General features: G+C 41.3%; 1 protein-coding gene across 3 annotated transcripts in view; it reads left to right on the plus strand.

The window, feature by feature from the left end:
• SK (small conductance calcium-activated potassium channel) overlaps positions 1 to 26,505 on the plus strand; it is a 152,524-nt gene that overhangs the window by 108,851 nt on the left and 17,168 nt on the right. For all 3 annotated transcript variants that reach the window (XM_076537277.1, XM_076537278.1, XM_076537279.1), the window contains one exon: positions 16,143 to 16,238. In XM_076537277.1, coding sequence (XP_076393392.1) covers positions 16,143 to 16,238 — 96 coding nt within the window. The remainder of the gene's footprint in view (positions 1 to 16,142; positions 16,239 to 26,505) is intronic.

Genomic DNA, 26,505 nt, shown 5'->3' on the forward strand with positions numbered 1-26,505 from the left:
ATACTTGCGATACGGAACAATGATGTCGATATTCAAATGCTGCGATAATATCGGTCTTCCACGTGCACCGTGTCGAGAGTAGAATTAACAGGTTTCGAAGGGGTGAGCTTTCGGGAGAATCGATTTCAATCTTGTCTAGTACTCTTCCATTCCTATTTTAGGGGAATCTTTCTCATTTTCTAATCACAACGTGCAAATCTAAATGCAATATTCTGTACAATTATTTTTTTAAGCATATGTGTTAATGCCTGAAAGATTAGTTCTATGTAGTGCATCTACAAATCTGCTTTTCTAGAATTTTACAATTCTCCGAACTCGAAGACCGTTCAATTTATAATCCATTTAACACCGTCATAATTACCACAGTAACGTCATGAAAGCTTGTCACCTGACTAGTTCTGAAAGAAACCCTTCAAGACGGAATAGATTAGAATGTTTCACCTTTTGACCCAACTCCATTCTCCTTTCACGATCCTCCCTTCACAAACTTATCTTCGCGCCTCTCGTAAGAAGCATCTCGTTTAAAAAATCACACCGCCATTAGCGCAGCTTAATAATTAGCCGTCCCAGAAGAGGGACGAGTAAACGCTGAAAAATAGAATTTGACAAACGGTGAAAAATAAAAGTCGAAAGACAGACAAACATAAGCGCGAAGATCCCCCAAGGAGAACTGGCTAATTGCTGCAGAGTAATCTCGCAGAAGAGGCTCGCCAATTAACACGGTCAAAAGTTTAAGAAACGATGATTAATATCTTACTATTGTCCGATTGTTTGCGAGTTTTTCTTCGCAGCTTATTGACATTGCATCGAAGCCTTCTGCTTGATAAATGACTATTCTGAAGTGTACTGCGCTCTGTTGTACTTCTTGTAATATTTGTGCAAAATTTGGGATTTGGGACGGTTCTCCATCGTCTGTAAAATACAGCAAGTAAAACAGAGAACCAAATATGATCTACGAGCCCCTAAACACAGCCGATAACTCTTTCGTTCGTTTCCAAACGTCCTAAACGAATCGTACGAAGTTCAATTACACGTAAGACCAACATGAAATATCGTTGTAGAGACGATAAATCGAGCATTAATGCGAAGATCGATAGCTGACAAATTGTTTGAGCCTGTTACCGGCGTCTGGTTGGTGAAAATCAGCGGAAATTCGATTTCCTAGACGGAAAGTTCGGGTAACACGTATTATTATCCGAGGAGATTCGCGAGATAACCGCGGTAGATCGGTGGCACATGCGGTACGTATCGTTGGACCGTTGCCAATGACAAACGGGGTGGAGGTAGATTTAAGTAAGTAACTAGTTCATGCTCGTTGGCGTGTATCTCGAAGATCTCCTTCTGGCGCCAGGATCGCACGGTTTGCCAAGCTAGACGCTTTTCTATTAATTTCTACCCGCTTCCTCGATTTTTCAACCCCGCTGCGAGGGCAACAATTCTTTCCTTCTCGCTGGCTCTCCTACAACTAATTCGAGGCGACGTATACTTGCGTTGCCACTAGATTGCACGTGTTTACGATAAAGGATGCTATTCATTTTAAAGTGCGAGTAAACGGAAAACTTCAGTAATCATTTTTGTGAGAGGGTCATTTCTGCAAGTTGCACTTCATGTGTTACTTAATATGGCATGTGGAGAATTTCGGCGCGTGGAATTATGGCGCGTGGAGAATTACAACGCGTGGAGAATTACAGCGCGTGGAGAATTACAGCGCGTGAAATTACGGCGCGTGGAATTATGGCGCGTGGAATTATGGCGCGTGGAGAATTACAGCGCGTGGAATTACAGCGCGTGGAATTACAGCGCGTGGAATTACGGCGCGTGGAATTATGGCGCGTGGAGAATTACAGCGCGTGGAAGTACGGCACGTGGAGAATTACAGCGCGTGGAATTACGGCGCGTGGAGAATTACAGCGCGTGGAATTATGGCGCGTGGAGAATTACAGCGCGTGGAATTACGGCGCGTGGAGAATTACAGCGCGTGGAATTACAGCGCGTGGAATTACGGCGCGTGGAATTATGGCGCGTGGAGAATTACAGCGCGTGGAAGTACGGCGCGTGAAGAATTACAGCGCGTGGAATTACGGCGCGTGGAGAATTACAGCGCGTGAAATTACAGCGCGTGAAATTACAGCGCGTGGAATTACGGCGTGTGGAGAATTACAGCGCGTGGAATTACGGCGCGTGGAAATACCTACTTTGTCAAAGAATTAAACAATCGAATAACCATTAAACCCACGATAGAGTTTTGCAAATATTGCCCAATTCTTTCCAAGCATGTCAGCCATAAATTCCGGTGTATTCTTCATAGAGTGTCTGTTAATATTCCGTTTGTTCGGGGTATTATAGTAAAGCTCCGTAACGAGGCATTGTTACACAAAATTATTAAAATAAAAGCTGCATTAATCCCGGGAACAATATCAGCCTGGTGAATTAATGGCAACGTTACGAATTTCATTTCGTTGGAGCGATAAATTCGAAATGAAAATTGCATTGTAGTTTTCAATTCTCTACTCGGATACATACATTCTGCAGATAGGCAAATATTTTATTTCAGTCAAGTTTGAAATGATCTTGGTTTTAAAAATATTTAGGGTTGTATAATTTTTGTGTTGTATTAAAATTGAAGACTAAGTATGCTTCAACAAAGTATGTGATTAAAATATTTGTTTGTTAAACTGGTTACAATAGGTGCCCTGCAATATGACGCACTCGTGACGCACCTGTTCGTGCGCCACAAACCAGACTCATATTTCATCACCGTCGAATTTCCAGTTTAATTATAATTGTAATTACGATTACGTTTATATTGTAGCAATAATTCGCAATCATCAGCTAATTAGCTGATGAAGCTGTTGTAAAATAGTAGGTTAATGGACAAAAAATAGGGGAAATCGAAAGGTAAATGATTCGGAGTACTCGTTAGGGCGAAGTTTCGCAAAAGGTCGAAGATAAGACGTCGCATTGGCTCCATTCTTTAATCCGTATCAGAAGCCGGAGGTAAAAGCACTCTGACCCATTTTTATCACGCCACTACAACGAAGACAGTGGCATCCGGCGATCCTAATCCTTGCATAACGTACAAAGTCTATAAGGGTAGACCATCGTCGAGAAGCCTGGCGAAAAGTCGAAGCTCGTATCGACCGCGGTAACCGACGTGTCTGACGTGAAATCGAAATGAGAAAGCTCTGTTGGTTTCCCTCCTATATTCCTTTTCTCTTCTTCGTTTTTGTCGTGTAACGCAATACTGAGTATCGCCGCGAAAAAGGAAAGCGAATACGAGAGGATAATCCTTGGTTGGAAATGGAACGTGCCGATGGAGCGGTTGAAATTGTGGTCCTCCCTCTTTTTTGTTTCCACCTTTTTCCGATCGTTAGATAGAAATAATCAAGGTTCTACGCGTATTTACATTTTTCATTTTTATACGACCTTTCAATTTTTATGGGGTTTCAAAAATTTCAATTACGTGCACTCAAAATTGTATTCAGAAGGAATTATAATTGTACACTGCGATTACTCTGTGGAGATATGGCGCGGGGAGATACAACGCGTGACGAGAGCAACGCGTGGAGATACGACGCGTGGAAGTATAGTGCGTGGAGAATTATGGCGCATGGAGATACGACGCGTGACGAGTGCAACGCGTGGAGATACGACGCGTGGAAATACGGCGCGTAGAATTACGGCGCGTGGAGAATTACGGCGCGTAGAGAATTACAGCGCGTGGAATTACGACGCGTGGAGAATTACAGCGCGTGGAAATACGGCGCGTGGAGAATTACAGCGCGTGGAATTACGACGCGTGGAGAATTACAGCGCGTGGAAATACGGCGCGTGGAATTTCGGCGCGTGGAGAATTACAGCGCGTGGAATTACGGCGCGTGGAAATACGGCGCGTGGAATTTCGGCGCGTGGAATTACGGCGCGTGGAGAATTACGGTGCGTGAAATTATGGCGCGTGGAGAATTACAGCGCATGGAAATACCGCGCGCGTAGAATTACAACGCATAGTAATTCAATGCGTAGAAACACGGCGCGTGGAAATACAGTGCGTGAAGAATTCCATCGCGCAGAATTTTGCAGTCACCCTGTATAGGATTTTGCACAATGCAGAGAACTAGAAGCAATTTTATCGTAGAAGAGGTAGAATCTTTTTTCCGTTCCAATTTCGCCCCTTTTTCACGTGCGGCCCTTTGAAACAGATTTCACAATGTTCGTAGCGATTACTTCGCGTTCTGTTTTGCAATTTAAACGGTGCTGACCTGGAAGGGCTACGGTGGTCCACAATTTACGATTTTGGATGCTGCTTGTATCGGCGCGCTTAAAGAACAGCTGAGACAGCGAATCGAGTTTGGGCGGACATGTATTCTCATTTAAAGAATTCGGAATACGTTTGGACCCGTTTCTTCCGATGTAATTTCGAACCACTCGTTTCCATAACGTTATCGGGCACGGATCGATTATAGAGACAAATGTATCGGAGAAGAGATATTTCTCTTCCGAAGCCGGAAATTCAGGAGTAATTTTTGTTGAATGTCCTTCGATAACTCGTGGACAGAATTAATTTTTAGCTAACGAAACGGACATAAATTCGCTAAATTTCGTGCAATTATCACGAATGAAATACTCTCGGTTTAAATGGTTAAGCTGTTCGATTTGAATTAATTATAACTCGCGATCGCGCGTGCATTCATTGCTCATAAACGCTTTCGAATAAAGAGCTGTAACGGAGAAACATGTATCAATTTGTTTATTCTGTCGTATTCAATTTATCACGATTATCATTAAGCTTGGAAGCAAATTAGTTCATCTACTAATAATCCGGAACGTACCGCAATTCGGCGGTACAACGCGAAATGGAATTCTGTGGCCCTTCGAACTTCGTGTTATACTTGGGAACTTGATGCAATTTAACGTGAGCTGAAATTATCCAATATTGATTACTAATGTTAATATTACGGCTAAATGCAAATAATCACCGTTAATTATATCTGTAAATAGTTCAAAATACCTGTTAATAATTTCAAAACAATAAACAAAGTAAATAATTTACAGGACTTAAGTTCGAAAAAGATATCGTTGCAGCGGGACGAAAATTGTTTGACCACGCAAATAAGAGATACTCGGTTCGTTGTCGAGTTACAAGGTTCTTCCCCGGGTTCCAATCTCCTTCAGGACCGTTTGTTCGTCCGACTCGTTGGACAAACGTGGAAATGGTCCTTGAGGGAATCGGCCGGAAGCGCTTTCTTATCGTGTGTACAGGGCCAGAGTGTTTTCCGGTGTGCCCGTCATCGCGAAGGATTAAGCCAGCTCGGCGATAAACCTTTTTGCAGCGATAAATTTTCAGCTGGCGAATCCTACTGTAGATTCGACCAAAGAACGCCACTTCAACTTCCTCCAAACGTTTTTATCCTTGATACGGAATTTTCTCCGCTCTTGGATGACCGATCGATGCGACTGTTTGCAGACATTTTTATGGAAATCTTGATTGGATGGAGCAGTCTTTTCTATTGAATTACAATTGTGGTGATATAGGGAGAGGGTTCTTGTGCGCGTTACATTAGGGGCTGTCGAACTACTACGCATCGAATTTACTGCATCAGTACGTTTCATGTAAGATTCGTTGATCAATATGCAATGTACTAAGAGTCGAATCGGTACACGACGGATTACTAGTTGAATTACTATGCACCACTGAATTATTTCGCGTTGAGTCACTACGTATCGAATTACCAAGATTCGAGTCACGATATATCATATTACTACGCTCTGAGTCACGACGTATCATATTACTAGCGCATCGAATTACTTAAGCACCGATTCACCACGCGTTGAATCATTACGTATCGAATTACCAAGCGTCGAATCACTACGTATTGAATTACCACGCGCCGAGTCACGTCGTGTCAAATTACCACGCGTAGGATTACTTACGCGTAGATGTAGCACGCGTTGAATCACCACGGGTTGAATTACCACGCGTTGAATTACTACGCACCACCGAATCACCACGCGTGGAATTATGGTGCGTAGAATTAGTCACGTCCCGATTTACCACGCGTGGAATCTCGACGCGTCGAATCACCACGCGTAGAATTACTTACGCACCGATTTACCACGCGTCAAATCACTACGCACCACCGAATCACCACGCGTGGAATTACCACGCGTGGAATTACTGACAACTCGACTTACCACGCGTGGAATTACTCACGCCCCGATTTACCACGCGTGGAATTACTGACACCCCGATTTCCCACGCGTGGAATTACTCACACCCCGACTTACCACGCGTGGAATTACTCACACCTCGATTTTCCACGCGTGGAATTACTCACGCCCCGATTTACCACGCGTGGAATCTCGTCGTGTCGAATCACCACGCGTAGAATTACTTACGCACCGATTTACCACGCGTCAAATCACTACGCACCACCGAATCACCACGCGTGGAATTACCACGCGTGGAATTACTGACAACTCGACTTACCACGCGTGGAATTACTCACGCCCCGATTTACCACGCGTGGAATTACTGACACCCCGATTTCCCACGCGTGGAATTACTCACACCCCGACTTACCACGCGTGGAATTACTGACACCCCGATTTCCCACGCGTGGAATTACTCACGCCCCGATTTACCACGCGTGGAATCTCGACGCGTCGAATCACCACGCGTAGAATTACTTACGCACCGATTTACCACGCGTCGAATCACTACGCACCACCAAATCACCACGCGTGGAATTACCACGCGTGGAAATACTCACACCCCGACTTACCACGCGTGGAATTACTGACACCCCGATTTCCCACGCGTGGAATTACTCACACCCCGACTTACCACGCGTGGAATTACTCACACCCCGATTTCCCACGCGTGGAATCACGACATGCTGAATCACCATGCACAGAATTCCTTACGCCCCGATTTCCCACGCGTCGAATCACCACATATTGAATCCGCACGCACCGAGTCACCACGCGTCAAATTACCCCGCGAATCAAGCGTCGAAGCACACATGATTTTCCCAGAATATTTTCCACAGTCCCCATTTTTCCGCGAAATAAAGGATCCCCGTAATGCACAGCCATAAATTGTGGAAAGTAGCTCTAGGATCTATTTCTTTAGAGGCTGTTGTGCTCGCTATCAAATGCGGGGCTATTATTTCGTTCGACATACACGCAGCCACTGTTCCCGTTTCCGCACAACGAATTTTCCGCCGGAAGTTTCTCATTCGTCTCATCCAATAACCTGATACCATGCGTGCACTCTGTACGATGTCAAAGAAAATAAGCGACTTTTTTCCTCCCTTCCTCAGAAAAGGCTGCAAGGAGCTGTGCAGCTTTTTTATTTGCATACGGCTGCCTCTTTTGAGGCAATCCCTTTGATGTTTCGAGCAATTGTTCCCTGCATTGTAATATCTGAACGAAGATCGAATCGGCACGGTTTCGTCGATAGAACTCTTCAAATATTTTCATATTTTTCTTCGCGTTTTGCGAGGGAGATTTTTTGTTAGATGTGGTAGTTTTTTAAACTATTTAAATTAGAGAGATACCGTGATCGATCATCGGTTCTTTATAGCGGCCAACACAATTTCCAGGTCTTTTTTTAAACGAGCAGGATTAACATGCCTCCGGAGCTCCAACTGACACAGGACGATAAAATATGATCCTTGATTCGAGTGGAGGCCCCGTGGGAAATTATTTAAACATATCGAGATCAACCGATACGCGGTTTAAAAATACGTGTCTTCGATACTCCAATTAGTTGCATAATCTGCTACTCTCTGTATAATTGTTTTGATATATAACTGCACTTTATCATTTAATTGGCAGAAAAATTCTATTAAATTTTGTTGGGACAGAAATATGATTTACAATCCTCGATTAAATATTTGATTCTCTAGCACAGTTTTCTCTAAGTGGCGCCATTTTGAACATTCGCTAATACTCCGATTAAATAAACGAAATTAACACATATTTTTTCCGCGTTTAATCCCAGTCATGAAAAACGAGTTACACGGGGTTGTAAAATGAAAGCATCTTTACAAACTCGAGTTTATTTTATTCGTTGCAGGATCATATTACCACAACAATGACGCGAAATATTCTACAGTCCATTTTGTAAATATTCGATATCGATACAACAGTGCAAAATACGATGCTTCGTATGCAAACGGCGCGATAAATATTTAACAATAACCGTGGAGTTCCACGAACCTCGTTTTACAATTCGAACGGGAGACATAAATCTTCGATCGCGAAATTCCGTATCCGACATCCTTCATCATTTAAAGTTTCCATGGCGTTGCGTTTCCGCGACAAAACTATTCATAGCGTTTTCCTGTCGAATCATATTTCACACGATTGCCTGTCACGGCCCGAAAAAAATCTTCTGAATATGTCATTTTCTGTACACTTATTTTCCCATCATTCTTGGAACCGCTATAACCAAGCATTGATAAATATTTCTCCCCGGCGAAATGATAAATGTCTCCTATGAATTCGCATTTTACGATTAATATCGTTTTAACAGTTATTCTCAAGTAAATTTTATTAAACGTGGATTGCAAGTATGCTGCATTTATATTCTACAGAAATTTAATTGTGAGCATTTTTTATACTGTAGTAAAAGAGATGTAATTGTTTTCCAGCGATCTCCGTGCGAGATAATTCAAATATCGATAGCCACAAGGGTATATGGTTTCTGTCATATCGATTACAAACTGTGTCTGACCATACGCGGAGCTATACTACTTGCTTCTCGTTTATTCTTTACTCGTGGTGAAATCTTTTGATGTACATAGGCAGGTGCATAATAAAGACGTGTAATAATTATTATAATTTATTTAGAATACTGTTGTTTTATATTTTAAATGTTTTTTAAATTTTTTGCCTTTCAATTATTGGGTTATTCATGATATTGTTTGGTGGTCTCTGAAATATGGAGGTGTTGACAATTCTGTAACTATTACAATTATTTAGTAAATTTGAAGAGATAATTTGCAAGATACTTGTCAGTAAAATACAGTGTTGATGGCCTTTTGAATCGATAGAATAGTATAAATGATTCAGAATACCACAAACGATCCATTCGTTGATTTCTAACAATAATGCAGTCTTATACTTTTATAATAAATTTTATATTTACTTCATAACTAAGAAATTTCCTAATTAACACGATTGTTCTACGAGAGAAAGGCTTCATACACCGATTCGATATCGGTCCAGCAATTAGCGGAGGAATTATTAGTCAAAGGACGATTGAATGCAGTTAATTTTGGAGGTAAACGAATACCTTTAACCAACCCCCGTTAAATTAAGGAAGAAGGGTCGGTAATTAGAGGATCTCGGAGCAGCGTGTCAAACAATCGAGATTCGCCTTGATGCCGCGAATACTGGTAGAACAAACAATGACCAAATGGACGTATTCGACTAATTTCCAAGGGCGTAACCGAACGCCACGGTTTCATCGGTCGAACTCGACATGCGCAGCTACTGATCATGCCGTCGTCATAGAAACGTTGTGAATCTTAAAGGTATGCATCCTGGAGACTGTCAAATGTCTTTATTTATATATGCTCACACGTACACGTGTACCAGAGACTCCATCTGAATTGCAAATTGTCTCTATAACTCATGCCACTCAATTTGCAATTTGTCAACTATAATAATTTATGTATTACGCTATTATGATTTATTTGAGACCTGGTGCGATTAAGTGCGTGATGTTCGAGTTTAATATATGGTTGGATCTTTCACATTTTCTTATCATGAAATGATTTCTGACTTCACAGATTCTCAAGTCCTCAGATTCTGAAATTTTTAACGCTTTGCGCTCCAGAGGTGCCTCTCGGGCACCATTCGATTTAATATAATAACTTAAAAGAAGTATTATTCTATTAATTCTATAATAGAGCTTATGTGATGTATAAACATAGTGAAATAGATAATAGTAGAAATTATTAGTAGAGAAATAATAACTTCAAAAGAACTCATTTAACATTTTAATTAATATTTTAAAGTTGCTGTAAAATTATCTTCGAGTGCAAAGGGTTAAATCATCAAATTCTTGCTGTCCTCTATTTGCAATTTTTCGAAATCTGCAAGTCGACAAATTCCTAAATTCCCAAATTCCTAAATCCTCAGATTCTTACAAACTCTAATTTCGGTATCTTCAAATTCTTGTAGTCCACAATTTCTTTTTCTTGGAGTTCCCAAACTCCCAAATTTCTAAATCCCCAAATTCTTGCAACCCCCAACTTCCAATTCCCCCAGTTCTTGCAATCCCCCATTTCTTGCAACCCCCAATTAGTAATTCCTCGAATCTCTAAATTCTCCAATTCCTAAATCCCTAAATTCTTGCAATCCCCAATTTCCAAATCCCCCAATTCTTGCAATCCCCAATTTCCAAATCCCCCAATTCTTGCAATCCCCAATTTCCAAATCCCCCAATTCTTGCACCCCCAATTACTAATTTCCTGAATCTCTAAATTCTCCAATTCCTAAACCCCCAAATTCTAGCAATCCCCAATTGCTAAATCCCCAAATTCTTGCAACCCCCAATTACTAATTTCCTGAATCTCTAAATTCTCCAATTCCTAAACCCCCAAATTCTAGCAATCCCCAATTGCTAAATCCCCAAATTCTTGCAACCCCCAATTTCTAATTCCCCAAATCCCTAAACTCCCCAATTCCAAAATCCCCAAATTGCAACCCCCAATTTCTAATTCCCCAAATCACTAAACTCCCCAATTCCAAAATCCCCAAATTGCAACCCCCAATTTCTAATTCCCCAAATCCCTAAACTCCCCAACTCCAAAATCCCCAAATTCTCGCAACCCCCAATTTCTAATTCCCCAAATCTTAACGGCCATATAACGCGTGACAATACAACACAAAGAAATCTAAACTACCATCGCATCATTTAGGCAGTAAATTATCTCGCGACTAAAACTTCGTTAGAAATATGCCTGAGGATATGTTAACGAGTAGATAATTACCTGGAAGCTGTTCAACTTTACCCTCGTCAGAAACCTTCGCAAAGTATGCTTGACTTAACTTTCCCAGCTTTTTCCCGTTTTTTTACCGCGTCTCGACTTGACTGCGAAATATCCGGAATACATCGAACAAATTCCGAATTTCCGCGAATATGAAATTCATCCAATATTTGAATACCAACTAGCCGCGATCGAATGTTCTTTCATATCGTGCAAAAAGCAGTGATAAAATTTACGACTCGGTATAAAGAATATATTTTTTTTATTATTTTATTACCTTATCATTTCTAAATCCGTACTCATAACTTTCGACGAATTAGTCATTGTGATTTTATATTTCAGAGCAGTTTTTTTATTCCCTTTCGTTTATATTTTATAAAACGGTTATTTGAGAGACATTTACAATCGAATAATAAAATTGTTGAAAGGGGGTTAAAAAGGTTTAAAAAATATTCCACATATTCTGTAAATATAGTGTTAAACCCGATTGCAATATTCGCAAAATGTATTTACAATAGAATTTTGTCCCAATATTTGGTACCTGACCGCAATATAAATTTTGATGAAAGTGTCTGAAAACAATTAATAACGTCGTTTAGAAAATGATCGGAACGGCGGAACTAATATCGAACCACTCGAGGACTCGCGATCGTTTAATAAGCCAAATGACGTGCTCGTTCGAGCCACGTCGATGGCAAACAATAATGTCGAAGGAAACAATAACTAATCTCGGGTCTGAACCTTCTACAAACGCGATATTACGTGACACAATTTGTGTGTTCGCACCATAAATATGTTTCTCCTACAAAATCTCTTGAAATTTCTTCACGTATTGAGTGAACTTTAAATTCCATAGCTTTGACATTTAATATTTCTTCTACGTTTTAAGAATTTCGAGAACAAAGAATTCTTTGAAATTTAATATTCCTTTAACGCAGCTAATATTTGAGATTCGAGTAACATGTGACACCACGACATATGCGAGTCTCAAGGAAGAAATTGGCCAATTGCGAAGACGCAAGAAATTTGCAAATCCTGTTGCCAAAATTCGGAAACGCTGACCTCGCGTTTCCTCAGAGGCGTGTCACCGAAAAATAATTCCTCGTCGACAATGCAGCGGAGGCGAAAGCAGTTATCAAGCGACAAAGCTTCCATTTCCCCGGCTTGTATTTCATTTGAAATCAATAATCTCCTCGCTGGTTCATTCGCGGAAGCGGATTTGTGCACGTACAGGATTACGTATCGCGGTATTGTCGGAAGGAAAGCCCTTTTGGTCGCAGTCCAAAAATTTCGCTTCTGCAAGCGAATCGAGGTGTTCCTGCCGAAATTAATCGTTTCAGTCCCGCATCGAAATTTTCTCGAGGTCTATCATTTAAAGTATGAAGTCATTCTCTTAAGAATCTAGTTAAACTTCCCCCAGTAGTCCTTTAAACTTTTAGCTTCCCTATAAATTTTGCTGCACATGCAAAGTGTCGAACCGTTTTCGGTAATCGAATAGAAAACAAGAACGAAAGTGTGCACAAGGTTTAATCTCGCTGCATGTTGCAAGTTTATTTACCGTTGCAACCAGAACGATTTACCGCAAACGGTGCGGAGAATACAATCACCGGTTATCGCCTTTTGTAGACCGATCCTGGGTATAATATCGAGAGCGATATCGATAGTGATAATAGCTTCACCACGTTGCAACACCAAGTTGAATTTATTTCGATAAGACGTGCTACAAGAATCAAAAACCTTTTCATTCTGAAATATATGAAATTAAAAGTTTGTCCGATATAAAAGCAGCGATCTTTCCGAGTGAATGATTCACTCGAACAATGAAAGCGGTGGAGTGTTCGAGTTTCTAACACTTGCAGCAAAATTAATCCAACAAGGAGTAGAATTTCTCTCTAAATGCAGGATAACTTCTACACCCACTTCATCCAATTATAATTACAACTCTAATTGCCAACTAATGCCGTGTTCTCAAGTTCACTGACATCATCTTCCGCAACTTCGCACGATTGCCGTGCTCTCAGCCAGAATGCAATTTATCATGGCATCTGTGGTACATCCCAGGGAGGATTATTGTCCCTGTTCCAGGTGCTTCTCGTAAAAAGACACTTGACGCTCTCTACCGTTAAAAAGACTTTCATATTTCACGGGGAAATCTTCCTGAATTTCTAAATGTTCAACATTGCTATCTGCTTAAATTTGATGTTAATTCATTCTCGGTTAACTCCTTGTACTTTGACGAGTTTCACTCGTGATGGTTCAAATACAATCTCACTCAAAACTCAACTTAAAATTTAGGTCTGACTATAATTTGCATTATCAAAGATCGCTGACTATAAAATATTCGTCTGACAAATAAATTGTGCGGCAACGTTACTGATAGAAACTGCATTTTGTACTCGCAACTAATGTTCCCCTTACGTGCAACTAATTAACCGACTGCCGACCATTATGAAAACCGCAGATTCGTTACCGCGAAACCGGAAACTGGCCAGCGAGAGCTCCGTTCGTTGAACAATTCAATTAGAACATATCGCTAATCTCTGCCAGATCTAATAACACAGTTGCTCTAGTTTAACTTTTTTAATAGAAAGTCTGAAAAGGTTCAGTAATTCGTGGCAAGGAAATGAACTTCGAGCATCGTTGAATTAATGAAGAGTAACCATTCGTAGCTTCTTTCGTTAGCATTTACACGCTAGATCGATTCCGGCCTCGGTTTGACGTTCGCGATTTAATTACACAGAGAATGCTCGCTGCTCAAAGGGCTTCGAGCGATTCGAGGACTCTTCATTCGAGACTTAACAATCCCCGTTTCTCCCTTTCGCAACTTCCGGTGTCCTTCAGTTTCCACGGGTCAATCGTTCGGACCGAAAATGACAGCGTGATAATTCCACGCGTGGTTATTCGGTGGTGTGTAGTAATTCGACGCGTGGTAATTCAACACGTGGTGATTCAACGCGTGGGAAATTGGTGCGTGAGTAATTCTAAGCGTGGTGATTCGACACGTCGTGATTCCACGCGTGGTAAATCGGCGTGTAAGTAATTCCACGCGTGGTAAATCGGGATATCAGTAATTCCACGCGTGGTAAATCGGAGTGTAAGTAATTCCACGCGTGGTAAGTCGGGGTGTCAGTAATTCCACGCGTGGTAAATCGGAGTGTAAGTAATTCCACGCATGGTAAGTCGAGGTGTGAGTAATTCCACGCGTGGTAAATCGGGGTGTGAGTAATTCCACGCGTGGTAAATCGGGGTGTCAGTAATTCCACGCGTGGTAAATCGGAGTGTGAGTAATTCCACGCGTAGTAATTCGGTGGTGCGTAGTGATTCGACGCGTGGTAATTCAATATGTGGTGATTCGACGCGTGGTAAATCGGTGCGAAAGTAATTCTACGCGTGGTGATTCGACACGTCGAGATTCCACGCGTGGTAAATCGGGGCGTGAGTAATTCTACGCGCCATAATTCCACGCGTGGTGATTCGGTGGTGCATAGTAATTCGACGCGTGGTAATTCAACCCGTGGTGATTCAACGCGTGGTACATCTACGCGTAAGTAATCCTACGCGTGGTAATTTGACACGACGTGACTCGGCGCATGGTAATTCAATACGTAGTGATTCGACGCTTGGTAATTCGATACGTAGTGATTCGACGTTTGGTAATTCGATACGTAATGATTCAACGCGTGGTGAATCGGTGCATAAGTAATTCGATGCGACAGTAATATGATACGTCGCGACTCAGAGCGTAGTAATATGATATGTCCTAATTCGAATTTTGGTAATTCGATACGTAGTGACATAGTACGTTGCATACTGAATCTTATATGAAACGTACTGATCCAGTGACGAATTTTAGAAATTTTCTAGCAAAATCAACTTTGAAATAAACCACACTTTATTCGGATGAAGTCTCATACGTCAATTTGGTTCTGGTATTTTTGAACGTCGAGTAATTGGGGTCCTTCGACGAAAGGCAATGATATTTTGCCTGAGAAATACTTGGAGTATCGGCTCCCCTTTACGAGCTTCGAAAACGCGGTCAAGACGATTTAATGTGGCCGGTAAAGCGTGGCCGTTCGACTTTTACGAGCCGGCAATAAGTGTTCTGCCGTCTCACTGTTTCATTACCCTGCATCCTTTTCGAGTATCCCTACTTTTAATCAGCATTTTTTCAGTCCACGATTAAGTTTTTTAATCTAGTCGAAGTAATTGTGTACATTGCTTACTTGAACGCTTAGGAATCTAAGATGGCGATATAACGCTTAGATATACAACGGGTAGTAATCTAACGGGTCGTTATAACGCGTGACCTACTACCTTTAAGAACTTATGAATTCTAACTACACACCGAAATTAAACATCATTAATAATTCCTGGAAATAAAATAATTGTTCCTTGAATTATTCAAGGAATAAATTTTATCAGAAAATCTACTTTATTCAATCTGAAATTATTATTCGGAATATATAATGATATTAAATTCGCGGATAAAAAGCGAGAAAGATTAATCGTTATACGTCCAATTCCATGTGACAGCAGGAATTTTTCAGCAAGAAATTCCATCTTTGCTGTGTTTTCGAATTATTGTCAGCTGCACCAGAGCGAGCTAAATTTTAATTATTCAAGTTGCGCGCATCGATCGTGTTAACGCGTTAGAAACAATTTTTTGGTTAACTCGCTGGTTCGTGGCCTCATTGGAAACTTGTGTAAAATATAAATGAAGGTTTTCAGAACGAACTGCGTGTCCAACGTTTCGGGCGAATAATTCAAACAATTTTGTCGCACTGTGGAGCTGCGAACACGCAGGGAATAAATTAAAAACTTGCAGATATGTAAAAGGAGAAAATTGACAAAGCTAAAAAGTTACGAGTTACGGTATATTTTCAATTACAAAAGTATATTGTATAATTACCAGCGAAAATTGTAAAAGTAGAGTAAGTGAATCGTCAAATAAAAGAACGTAAACTTGTAAAACGAGATAGCGTAAACTGAATAGAAAAGTATGCTCGAATATATTGTTTCATTCTCGTGGTTTTCTCCCGGTGCAATATAGAGAGCAGGCAAATTTCGACGCTCGTAGAATAAAAATGATGTACCATGGCGAAGCTGGGATTTACGAGGACGACGTTTTATTTGTTGCAGGCCTCGTTTTACTCGACAGCACTGAAAACCCTGATCTCTGTGTCTACTGTGATACTGCTTGGCCTCATATTTGCTTACCATGCCTTAGAAGTTCAGGTGCGTATAAAAAAAAAAGAGAAAAATAGGCCCGATGTCCTTGTAGCGTGCATGTAAACAATTTCCCGTGGAAAAATTCCATGGTGCATGAGAAAGCACGATATAAACTTGTGGCACCGTCTTTCATTTCGCTGAAACTACAGACTTGATTAAATAACATATTTACATATTGCACTTTATGTACAGAATCTTTTACCTTGTACTCTGGTTGAGTAGCAATTTGTTTAGAGGAACTCATTTTTACATGTTAAGATTATATTTCACGAGGTGTGACACAAAGAAAACGAGACTAGTCCAATGTATCTTCAGAATCAGTTCTTTCACTACCACCTTCAATGTAGTCCTCTTCAGCATTCACACACTTCTGCATTCGGCGCTGCCATTGCTGGTAACAATTTTGGGATGAGGTTTTAGGAAGTCCCTTCAGGAGATTCTCCGTTTCTGCCTGAACCTCAACTGAGGTTAAATGGGTTCCCTTTAAGCAGAATTTAATTTTAGGAAATTAAAAAAATGTCGCATGGAGGCAAATCAAAAAATAATTGAATGTTGTTGAGTCTTGTATGGTAGTATCGTTCTAATGAAGTACTAAGAATGGGGTCTCGGTGGGTAAGTCGGTAAGGTGTCGGATCCACGATCCGGGGACCCCAGATCGAATCCGCCTGCGGGCGAAAATCTTTTCCGAAATTGTAATCGGTTTCTCTCGGACTTTGAGTTGTGGGAAATGGTTGTAAACAACTTCCCAAGATGTGGGAAATGAGGGAGAGGGAAGAAAGAAAGAAATTCGGAAAGTGGGGGGGAGGGGGAAGAAAGAGAAGATACCAGGAGGAGTGGGAGAAAGGTAGGAAATGGGAAATTGAGAATATTGAGTCCTTGTATAGTAGTATCGTTCTAATGAAGTACCAAGAATGGGGCCTCGGTGGGTAAGTGAGTAAAGTGTTGGATCGACGATCGAAGGACCCCGGATCGAATCCGCCTGTGACCGAAAATCTTTTCCAAAATTGTAATCGGTTTCCCTCTGACTTTGGATTGTGGGAAATAGTTGTAAACAACTTCCTCAGCTGTGGGAAAGTGGGAGAGGGGAGAAAGAAATTCGGAAAGTGTGGGGGTGGGAGAGTAAAGGAAAAAACTACCAGGAGTGGGGGAAAGGTAGTAAACGGGGAATTAAGAATACCGTTTGAGTTCTTGTATAGTAATATCATTCTAACGAAGTAACAAGAATAGGAGTCTCCTTTTTTGTGTCGCATTACTATAATGATATTAGTATATCTTCGTGATAATTCCTGTCCGAACACAAAATGCATTGACTGGCGTATTAAGCTCTGTCCATACCTGCCCCTCTAATGACTACCTAATGATGATTAATCGAGTAATTGATACAAAACTAATTTCCTCGGTTTCCCGTTATTTTCCGCCGCCTCGATTACATCTGATTAATGACCGTGAAGTTACGCCAGCACAAAAGTGATATTCCGCTAACAGGCTCGGTGAATAATGAATTGTTAGCGGTAATTTGTTGGACCTCTAAGTAAGTGGTGATCTAACGAGTACCTGTCAAGGTACTGCTTCCCGTTGTGTCTCGAACTCCCGCAAAAAACTATTAACTTTGATAGATTGTTAGCCTCATCGACGTTTATCTTTCAACATCGTTAATTTATTTAGATTTCTAATATTCGAGTTGCTATCAAAATTTCAATACCAAGATCCCTGGCTGTAATGGTCAGAGGCTCATCAAAATCAACATTGTCCGATATCCTGGTCCAGCAGTAAAACGGACCCGTGTTTATTACAATACGCGTAAATTGCTCGTTAAAATCTCTGCCTCGCTTCCCGTTAAGCGTCGCGTGAATTTTCATGAAGGCAATTTTATTTTAATTCCACCGAACGAACGTTACTGGCTCTAGCGATTTTACGTGCCTCCGAAAAGCTGTTATCCGACAAATTTCAAAGTTAGATTGACATAATCGATTCCGTGGTATCAGCGCGATGGTTAATTAAAATCATTCCTCTTTTTAAAAATGTCTGTCTCATAATTGTCTACTGCAAACTGTGCACTTAGCTGCTCATCAATTTGAAAATTTTTTATATTGCTAATCAAATGCAGCTCTTAATATTTGATGTTACTTGTCACCTCCATAATCATAAAGAAAATATACATATTTTTGTTGACGTTCTTATAGTCAAATTATAAGTAGTCAAATTAAGTTCTTGTAGTCAAGTTCATAATTTAAAAAATTCAGTAGAAGATGCAATAATAAATCAGACACGTTCGAGTACGGTTTCAGAAAGCCTAATAGTCTTCCGGTATAAAGTGTTAACGGTTCGTGCAACTCTGTTCCCTTTACAGAATGATCGCAAATGTGAACAGGTGCATTTGCAGCGACGGCTTCTTGCTTTTATGTCCTCGTATCGAAGCGAACGACAGTGCACCACGCTATTGGAGCGAACACTAGGGTACATCGTGAACCACAGGAAATCCGTACCGTTTCAATCAGTTTAATCGCAACCAGCAGTAAAATTATCGCGCTTAAAGGGTCAAAGCGTAATAATATCGTGGTCGAGGTATAGAGTTCGAGTCTTTGTCCATCGCAGGAATTAACGATTGCGACTGACGTTTGATTACTCGAGAGCTCAAAGTGTGAATCTCCATTGGATTCGCTATAAAATTTCTGTGGCAAATTCTGCGATACTGGTAATGTCAGATTATTTACTAATTGAAGGGTTGGAGATTATTTATCAATTTTGGAAGGGTTGTAAATTTGAAAGCATAGCAAAATTAAAATTCTGCAATTTTTCATTCCTCAATCAATTGATCGTACTTTCACCAGGAATAACTTTAAATAACAATGACTGAATACCGCCTGCCGATTACAAAATAATACGATAAATTCAGATCGGCGATTTGGTCGAAAGAAAGTTAGCCGTACAGTTACGAGTATCTGCATAATGATCGCACCGTAACGCGTTTCGCGTTGCATTGTAGTATAATTCGATTGGCACTCTAGCAGCGAGAAAATTGCGAATTGTTCGATGACGAACCGGTAGGCCACGACACGGCAGGGTGCGTTCTAATTGCGTTATCGTGCCGTGTTGCACAGCCGCGGCATAATACCGCGAGACACGGTTTCCACGAAGCTGCGTCTGTTTTGCGGCCTGCAAATGTGATCAGCTAGAGCGAATCGGTGACAATGGGTCGTCGATGGAAACGAATCTTTCGGAAAAAGGCTTTGCAGGCTGGATTTCATGTTGGACACGCTTCGTTCATTTCAATGAACGTGTACCTTCTTATATGATTTATGGATCGTTTTATTGTTAATCATTTATGGTATCGTTTTATTGTTGATCGGTAGTCTTGATTAGATCAAAAGATCTTTTAGAAGAACATTGTTTTTGTAGAAACATACGAAACTTCAATTATAGTCACTTGACTCGACTGCTGTTCAGCTTTTGCCCAAATATTTGTAGTACTCACAAACGGAACTGTATCGTCGTACATCGATTGTCACAGTGACAAAAGCGTTACGAACTCGCAGAATTAACGTCCAAAGTTCCAGCATATTGTCCTTGAACACAACATCCTTCGGGCTTCCGCAAACATCGTCCATCTTCCCGAAAATGCAATCTCCCGTTGCAGAAGACACGGCAGAGGATCGTAAGAGGGATTAATTACCAACTCATTTGTACACGTGACACAGTGCTGTCCGTGATATCTGATTTGTCCAACGAAACCGATTTACTCCCGTTATCGGCGTAACAGATCGATGGAAGAGCGTAATTGATGATAGGAGCAGAAATGGTCCGGTCGTAGGTCGGTAGATTCATCCGCAGTAGTATGAACCGTCATAAGTCAGACGCGAGGATCAGTGCTCGACTCGCGATAACGATAACGGCACGGTTTCTTCGAATTCCCATCGGAATAATCTCTGGACCGTATATCAACCCGAATGAATAGCATTAGACTGGCAATGAGAGTCAAATATCTCGGCCGGGGAATCGCTGGTCAAACGATACCGCTTGCAGGATTTGCTTACAGAGTAATTAAACACAACGCTGATCGACGATCTGATGAAACGGAATTAACACTCTGTCCACGTGAATTCATAGTTTCAACCTTAACTGAAATTTCACAACTGATTTTAGAAATTCTCAGTGTCTAAGTTTGCAAATAACCGAACATATAATTCTGTAGGAGTCGAATTTTCTAAATACCTTAATTCCGGGAAGCTAATTTTCCAGTTAAGTAGCTGAATTCTGGACTCCCAAAATATTTGCTCTCCGCACCGAAATTCCAAATCGTAATTATATTAAGAGCACGATATCCATATCATTATAATTACAGAACACGCCCCGAAGGCTCTAAAGTTAGCACGATTAATTAGGACATTCGAGGAGCATGCATTCCATTTTCACCATAACAAGCTCCGCATAAACATACGTGATATTTAACAGTGACGTTACAAACTTCATTATCGAGACTGAATTACGAGTTAGTTTTGATCGTTATTTATAATTTATACAATAGTATTGTACACATTGTCCTTATACCACTGTACTGTATAATGTAACGTGCTGTACTAATGTAATGCACTGTAGTCTTCCGCTGATGTGGAGGATACAGGATAAAAAACGAAGGATTTATGGATCGAAAGTGTTTGCAAGTAACGAGATGCGCATCCGTCCGATGGTAAATCAAAGTTTGAAATCAAGAACGGCCTGTTAGCTCGTGCAAACACAGCTTCGGCGTTTTCGAGTTTGAGAACCGCTCGAACGAACATCTTTCTTTGGTATCAATATTTGACTTGGCTCTCAAACGTTCCGAGCGGAAACTGGCCGAGTGAGGTAACACGCACCCGACATCTCTTTATCCGCGGCTAACTTATTAAGAGGGATCTGGAACCCGCTGGGAGCTGGGTTATTAAAACAATTCCACTGTTTTCTTTCATTCGGGGGATGAAAGATTGTAAGAACGTTCAAATATTTATCGATACCTTCCTTCGCTGTATTAATTTCTTCCTCGTGATTTATTCGTGGGGACATAATTGTATAGAACGGCACATTGTTCGTAATTTCTCTTGACATCGTGAAAGGATTATATTTTCGAGTCAAGATTTTTGTTTCTGCTGTATATTAATTAATAGGATGCATGGTGTACTTAAGTTTATCTAAGCGTTCGCTTACTAAGAACACTACGTTCACGTCTGAGCGCTCCGTCTACCGGAAGCTGATTATCATGCGCTTTGCAGTAAGACTTATCAACCGAGATCAAATTAATCGGCTTTTCGTTCAAGTTTCCCGTATTTCAACCTAAATACGTAACCTACACAATTACGTTAATATCACGTGTTCGTAATTAATACCGGTATGGAACATAAATGTTAGTTAACGTATTTTATTAAACGTTTTTTGCGAGAGTTCTGTTTAATCCGGGCAACGGTCATTCGTTGCACGGTGAACAAAATTCTACCGCAGTTTCGTTGGATAAGATGGTTTACGGGCACGGGACGTTTCGCATAAATCCTCGCGGAAAAAGCAGCGTATATCAAAATGGCGTTGGGACTTGGATTCGCAAAAAGGGTCAGGAATAATGTAGTCCACGAATCCCGGGAAATACGCTTTCTAAGGAACGGGGAAGAGGAAAACAGCGCAATACGCGCGAGCTCCGCTTTATTTAATCCCGTGCACCGAATGGGTCTAGGCGAGAAAGTTTATGAGACACCGGGATTAGCATCTTGAACCGAGAACCGTGAAAACATTTTTCTCCAAAGAAGTGATTCTACGTGTTTCGCGTTCTCGACTTTCCGTGTCAACAGACGAATGAAAGCCGTTTAGATCGGCCGAAGAAAAATTGCTGCTTAAAATTTTATGAAACAGACAGTTGGAAAAGTTAATGGCAGATGCTTAAGTTATTTGCAACAATGACTGTCGCAGAATGTTAAACATTATGCATGTTTAGCTACCAAGTTTACAATTTGAAACTGTAACAGCGAATTCTCTCATTGAGTGCCATTCGATTTGACTTGCAAATTTACGTGAGAATACCAATAAATTAATTCAAAATAAAATGGGTGGATGGTTATTGCGGGTTTGAAAGCGTTTTCATTCAATTTGCGTGAGGATTACAAGAAACTTCCCTTTGCGATAAGAACCGTCGACACGAAACTACCGCTGCTAGAATATTCATGTGCCCAGTGGTGAAAGGAGTGGTTCATCGACATTCAAAAAGTACGCTTCGTCCTCTATGGACACTCTTTGCTTTGAGTCGTTCTCGCGTGGACGTATCGATTATATCGTTCAAGATCGACCTTCGACGTTAGCGTCGGATGACTTTTACACTTTTCTCGTGAAGAGCCAACGATTACTCCTTTAGATTTTATCTTAAAAGTTGATCTTGTTTAGAATTCACGATGCTTTCACATGTTCTCCAGCAAAAAAATTCCATACATAAATTTAAATTTTGATACAGTGTTTGTTCCAAAAAAGTTATACACCAGATTCGAAGTTACACGCGTGCAGGGAGCTACAACAAATAATCATGTCCTAACTGCTGCATAAACTGGCTGTAAACACACCATGAGGAAGATACCGAGAGCTGTAAACCAGCTCCTTTATGCTCGCTTTTTCTGCCACATTACGTCCTTCGATACGCGCGTTCAGGAACACGGTAATTTGCGTATCGATCATCGCTTATCAGCAAATGTCCCGGTAGGCTTTTCTTGTCCCAGTTTCCCACGCAATCCTTGTAATCCAAGGAAACGGGAGAATTCTCTCGGAAATCGTAAACGATCCCTCTCGATATAAGCCTCTATTGATACGTGGTGCATTACCTATGGAAAGTATGGAAACTATGAAGAGTATCAAGGTTTAATCAAGGTTTAGAGATGTGTATCATAATTTCCCAAATTTCCAAGTATCTAAATAATCAGCCTTCATAGACTTTCAAATGATAAATCTTTCAAGTCTTTCTAAATCTTGTCGTGTTACATCTTTCAATGATGGCAAACAATATCCGTCCCCGAAGACGTAAGAGAAGATATAAGGTGGTTGACAGGTAACAATGGTACGTATTAAAGAAGTTACGAAACAGCCCCCGCAATATTCGAAAGGTTCGAGTTACATAGGGCACGTTTCCAACAGGGCTTACATAAGCGTCGGTCATAAACCGCGATCCGAGACTAGCTACGTAACCCGTTCTTGAACCGGCGTAACAGCTAATCCCTTGGAAACGAGCGTTGTAAACTGTAAACTATCGCTGGTATTACAAATTTTAATGGATGCACGGCACGCAATTCCTTCAAGATCACGATAATCTCGTGGGGCATATCTTCGGTGCCTTGGCAAAATTTGAATTTAAGTCCTCCTTGGTAAACTTTCTAAATTTAGTCTTCGGAAGAATGTTCATACTAAAATCGAGTCGATTAAGAGGAATTTTTAACGAAAATATAGAATCAAAAACCTTGTATCGCAGATTTTTCCTGTGAAAACATTCTCTATCGAGTTCCAATTGATTGTATGACCGTGACACACATTCGACTTCTGCATGATTCAGACGAATTGATAAACACTTTGCTTCGATTCCCGAAGTATTTGTTCAAGAGATAATTGCAAACCACAGTCACGCGACAAATGCCGCTGTTAACGCAAAATAGAGAGGTTCAAGCATAAAAGAACGAAAGCAAAAAAGGATAGGACAAGAGATGAAAAAGCCTGATAGCGGACAACAAAGACTGTTTAGGAGCAGCGGTTAAGTTCCACGTTTAATTAAGCGTAATACGATGGTCGTTCGGATGTACGACAGTAATCCTCGTCGAAAGACATTTGGAATGTCGTGTACCGGGAAAGCCGATTTGTTGGCGGTCGTGCAAACGGGTCAGGTTATCCAGAAACGGTATATTCATAAGGAAATCCGGAAACGCGGTCCACTAGCTTTAATCCTGGAAATTCTAATTTCGACGATCACTTTCAGAATGTTTCTCCCGCGAACGAGGACATCCGATGCCACATCAAAGAAGTCGCTAAAGAATTCATCCTTGACTTCGTTTCCTATTAATTCTTAAAGGGCGAATAACGAGGGCTAAAAGAACCAGATCGAATCTTTGGATATCAATTTCCTCTGCCGCGGAATTTATTAACGTATTGTAGAGAGGAGAATTACGGCGCGTGGAATTACGGCGCGTAGAGAATTACGGCGCGTGGAGAATTACGGCGCGTGGAATTACGGCGCGTGGAAAATTACAGCGTGTGGAATTATGGCGCGTAGAGAATTACGGCGCGTGGAGAATTACAGCGCGTGGAAATACGGCGCGTGGAATTACGGCGCGTGGAGAATTATGGCGCGTGGAATTACGGCGCGTGGAGAATCGGCGCGTAGAATTACGGCGCGTAGAGAATTACAATGCGTGGAATTACGGCGCGTGGGAATTACGGCGCATGGAGAATTACGGCGCGTGGAACTACGGCGCGTGGAATTACGGCGCGTGGAATTACGGCGCGTGCAAAATTACGGCGCGTAGAATTACAGCGCGTGGAACTACGGCGCGTGGAATTACGGCGCGTGGAGAATTATGGCGCGTGGAATTACGGCGCGTGGAGAATCGGCGCGTGGATTTACGGCGCGTAGAGAATTACAATGCGTGGAATTACGGCGCGTGGGAATTACGGCGCATGGAGAATTACGGCGCGTGCAGAATTACGGCGCGTGGAGAATTACGGCGCGTGGAACTACGGCGCGTGGAATTACAGCGCGTAGAATTACGGCGCGTGAAGAATTACAGCGCGTGGTAATACGAGAGTTCCTTCTCTCGTAAATTAAAAGAGGCAACTTAAAGAATACCATTTTCTAAGTTTCCTGCGGTTCGAAAGTTGAAATTCGTGTAGCAGGTGTAATTTATTAATAAAGAAAAAGTCGGTCAAAGCATCGAGCTGGCACAAATCGAAGATCAATAAATCCGGCGTGTTTGGGCAACGCGTCACGGTTTGGAATTGGGGGTCGTGGATTGCCAGGTTGATCAACGCACCCCTCGAGAGCGAGCGTTTCGTTTTGCGGGCTAGTCAGGTGTTCCCGACGAATCTGCGCATGCAAATCGTTGATAAACGACAATCAACAGGTGCTGAAAGGTCAACGGGCCATTAGGCTGGTATCCAAGCGTCGTCACTGTGAAACCTGTGCTCTCGCGGATCTCGTTTCTCTTCTCGTTCGTTTGCCAGAGGACACCCTGAGCTTCTGTCGGGTAAACGTTCGCTGAGAATCGGCTTAATTCGACGGGTATGTGTACGCAGACGTTTGCTTCTGTATTCATTAAGCGTGGACATCTTGTATTTTTAATCTTCTACTTACACGGACGTTTAGAATTCTTTGCGAAGTTAACAATCACACATGTCATTTAGAGATAAAGGGTTGAAGATTCGTTCGAGCAGCTAAACAACTGGTTATACATATTCATGACAAATAATTAAACAATAGCTTCAGATTATTCAGTTTGCATGGTCATTTCCTTAATACAGTGCTTTTAAAAAATGTAGAAAGAAGAAATTGAGAATCTGCATTTTTATAAAGTAGAATTGTCATCTCGAATATTAATATTGAATCTACGCTTTGTCGAGTGTCACGATGTACCTCTCGACAGGTTAGGCTGTCATCCTCGGCAACATATTTCTCGATGCACTCGATGGTGGCATCGAGAAATATTTTCTCGTGACACACCGCGTCGTCTCGAATATCGATCAAAAATATCGGGACCGGGGTCGACGTGGCATTGATCGACCGGTCAAAGGGACTAGTTTTTCAGGGAAACAATTGTTTGGGTACAGCGAAACGAGAGTACTGATTACAAAAAACCAGTCGTTTTGCATGTGACTGATATTGCAAGTAAACCAAGCAAAACTATATTACATATTCTACTTCTCAAGTTACAGAAAAATACTTGTGAACTTTTAAGTGTATCTTTCACGCTGAAATCTTCTCATTGTACGTACAATATACAAGGGTTACCTTTCACGGTTGATTAATTACAATGGATTTCGGACGAAGAGAAATTGATCTTTTCCCTTTGACCCTCTCTTCAGGCTTGATTAATCTGCAACACGATATTGTTACTAAGGGTTCCTTTATGGTCAGCAAAATTGTAAAAACCGTTATTTAATTCCTCGAATATTCCATCAGCATCCTTGACACTTCAGCGTAGAATTTCTCTGCTTTGTTCTCTTTCGAAGTTCGACCAAGTTCTTCCTGCTTTCATTCGGTTTCTGGAAACTCCAGGAAGTTCGAGTGCTG

Source organism: Megachile rotundata, chromosome 11 (genome assembly GCF_050947335.1).
Source record: "Megachile rotundata isolate GNS110a chromosome 11, iyMegRotu1, whole genome shotgun sequence".
NCBI lineage: Eukaryota > Metazoa > Arthropoda > Insecta > Hymenoptera > Megachilidae > Megachile > Megachile rotundata.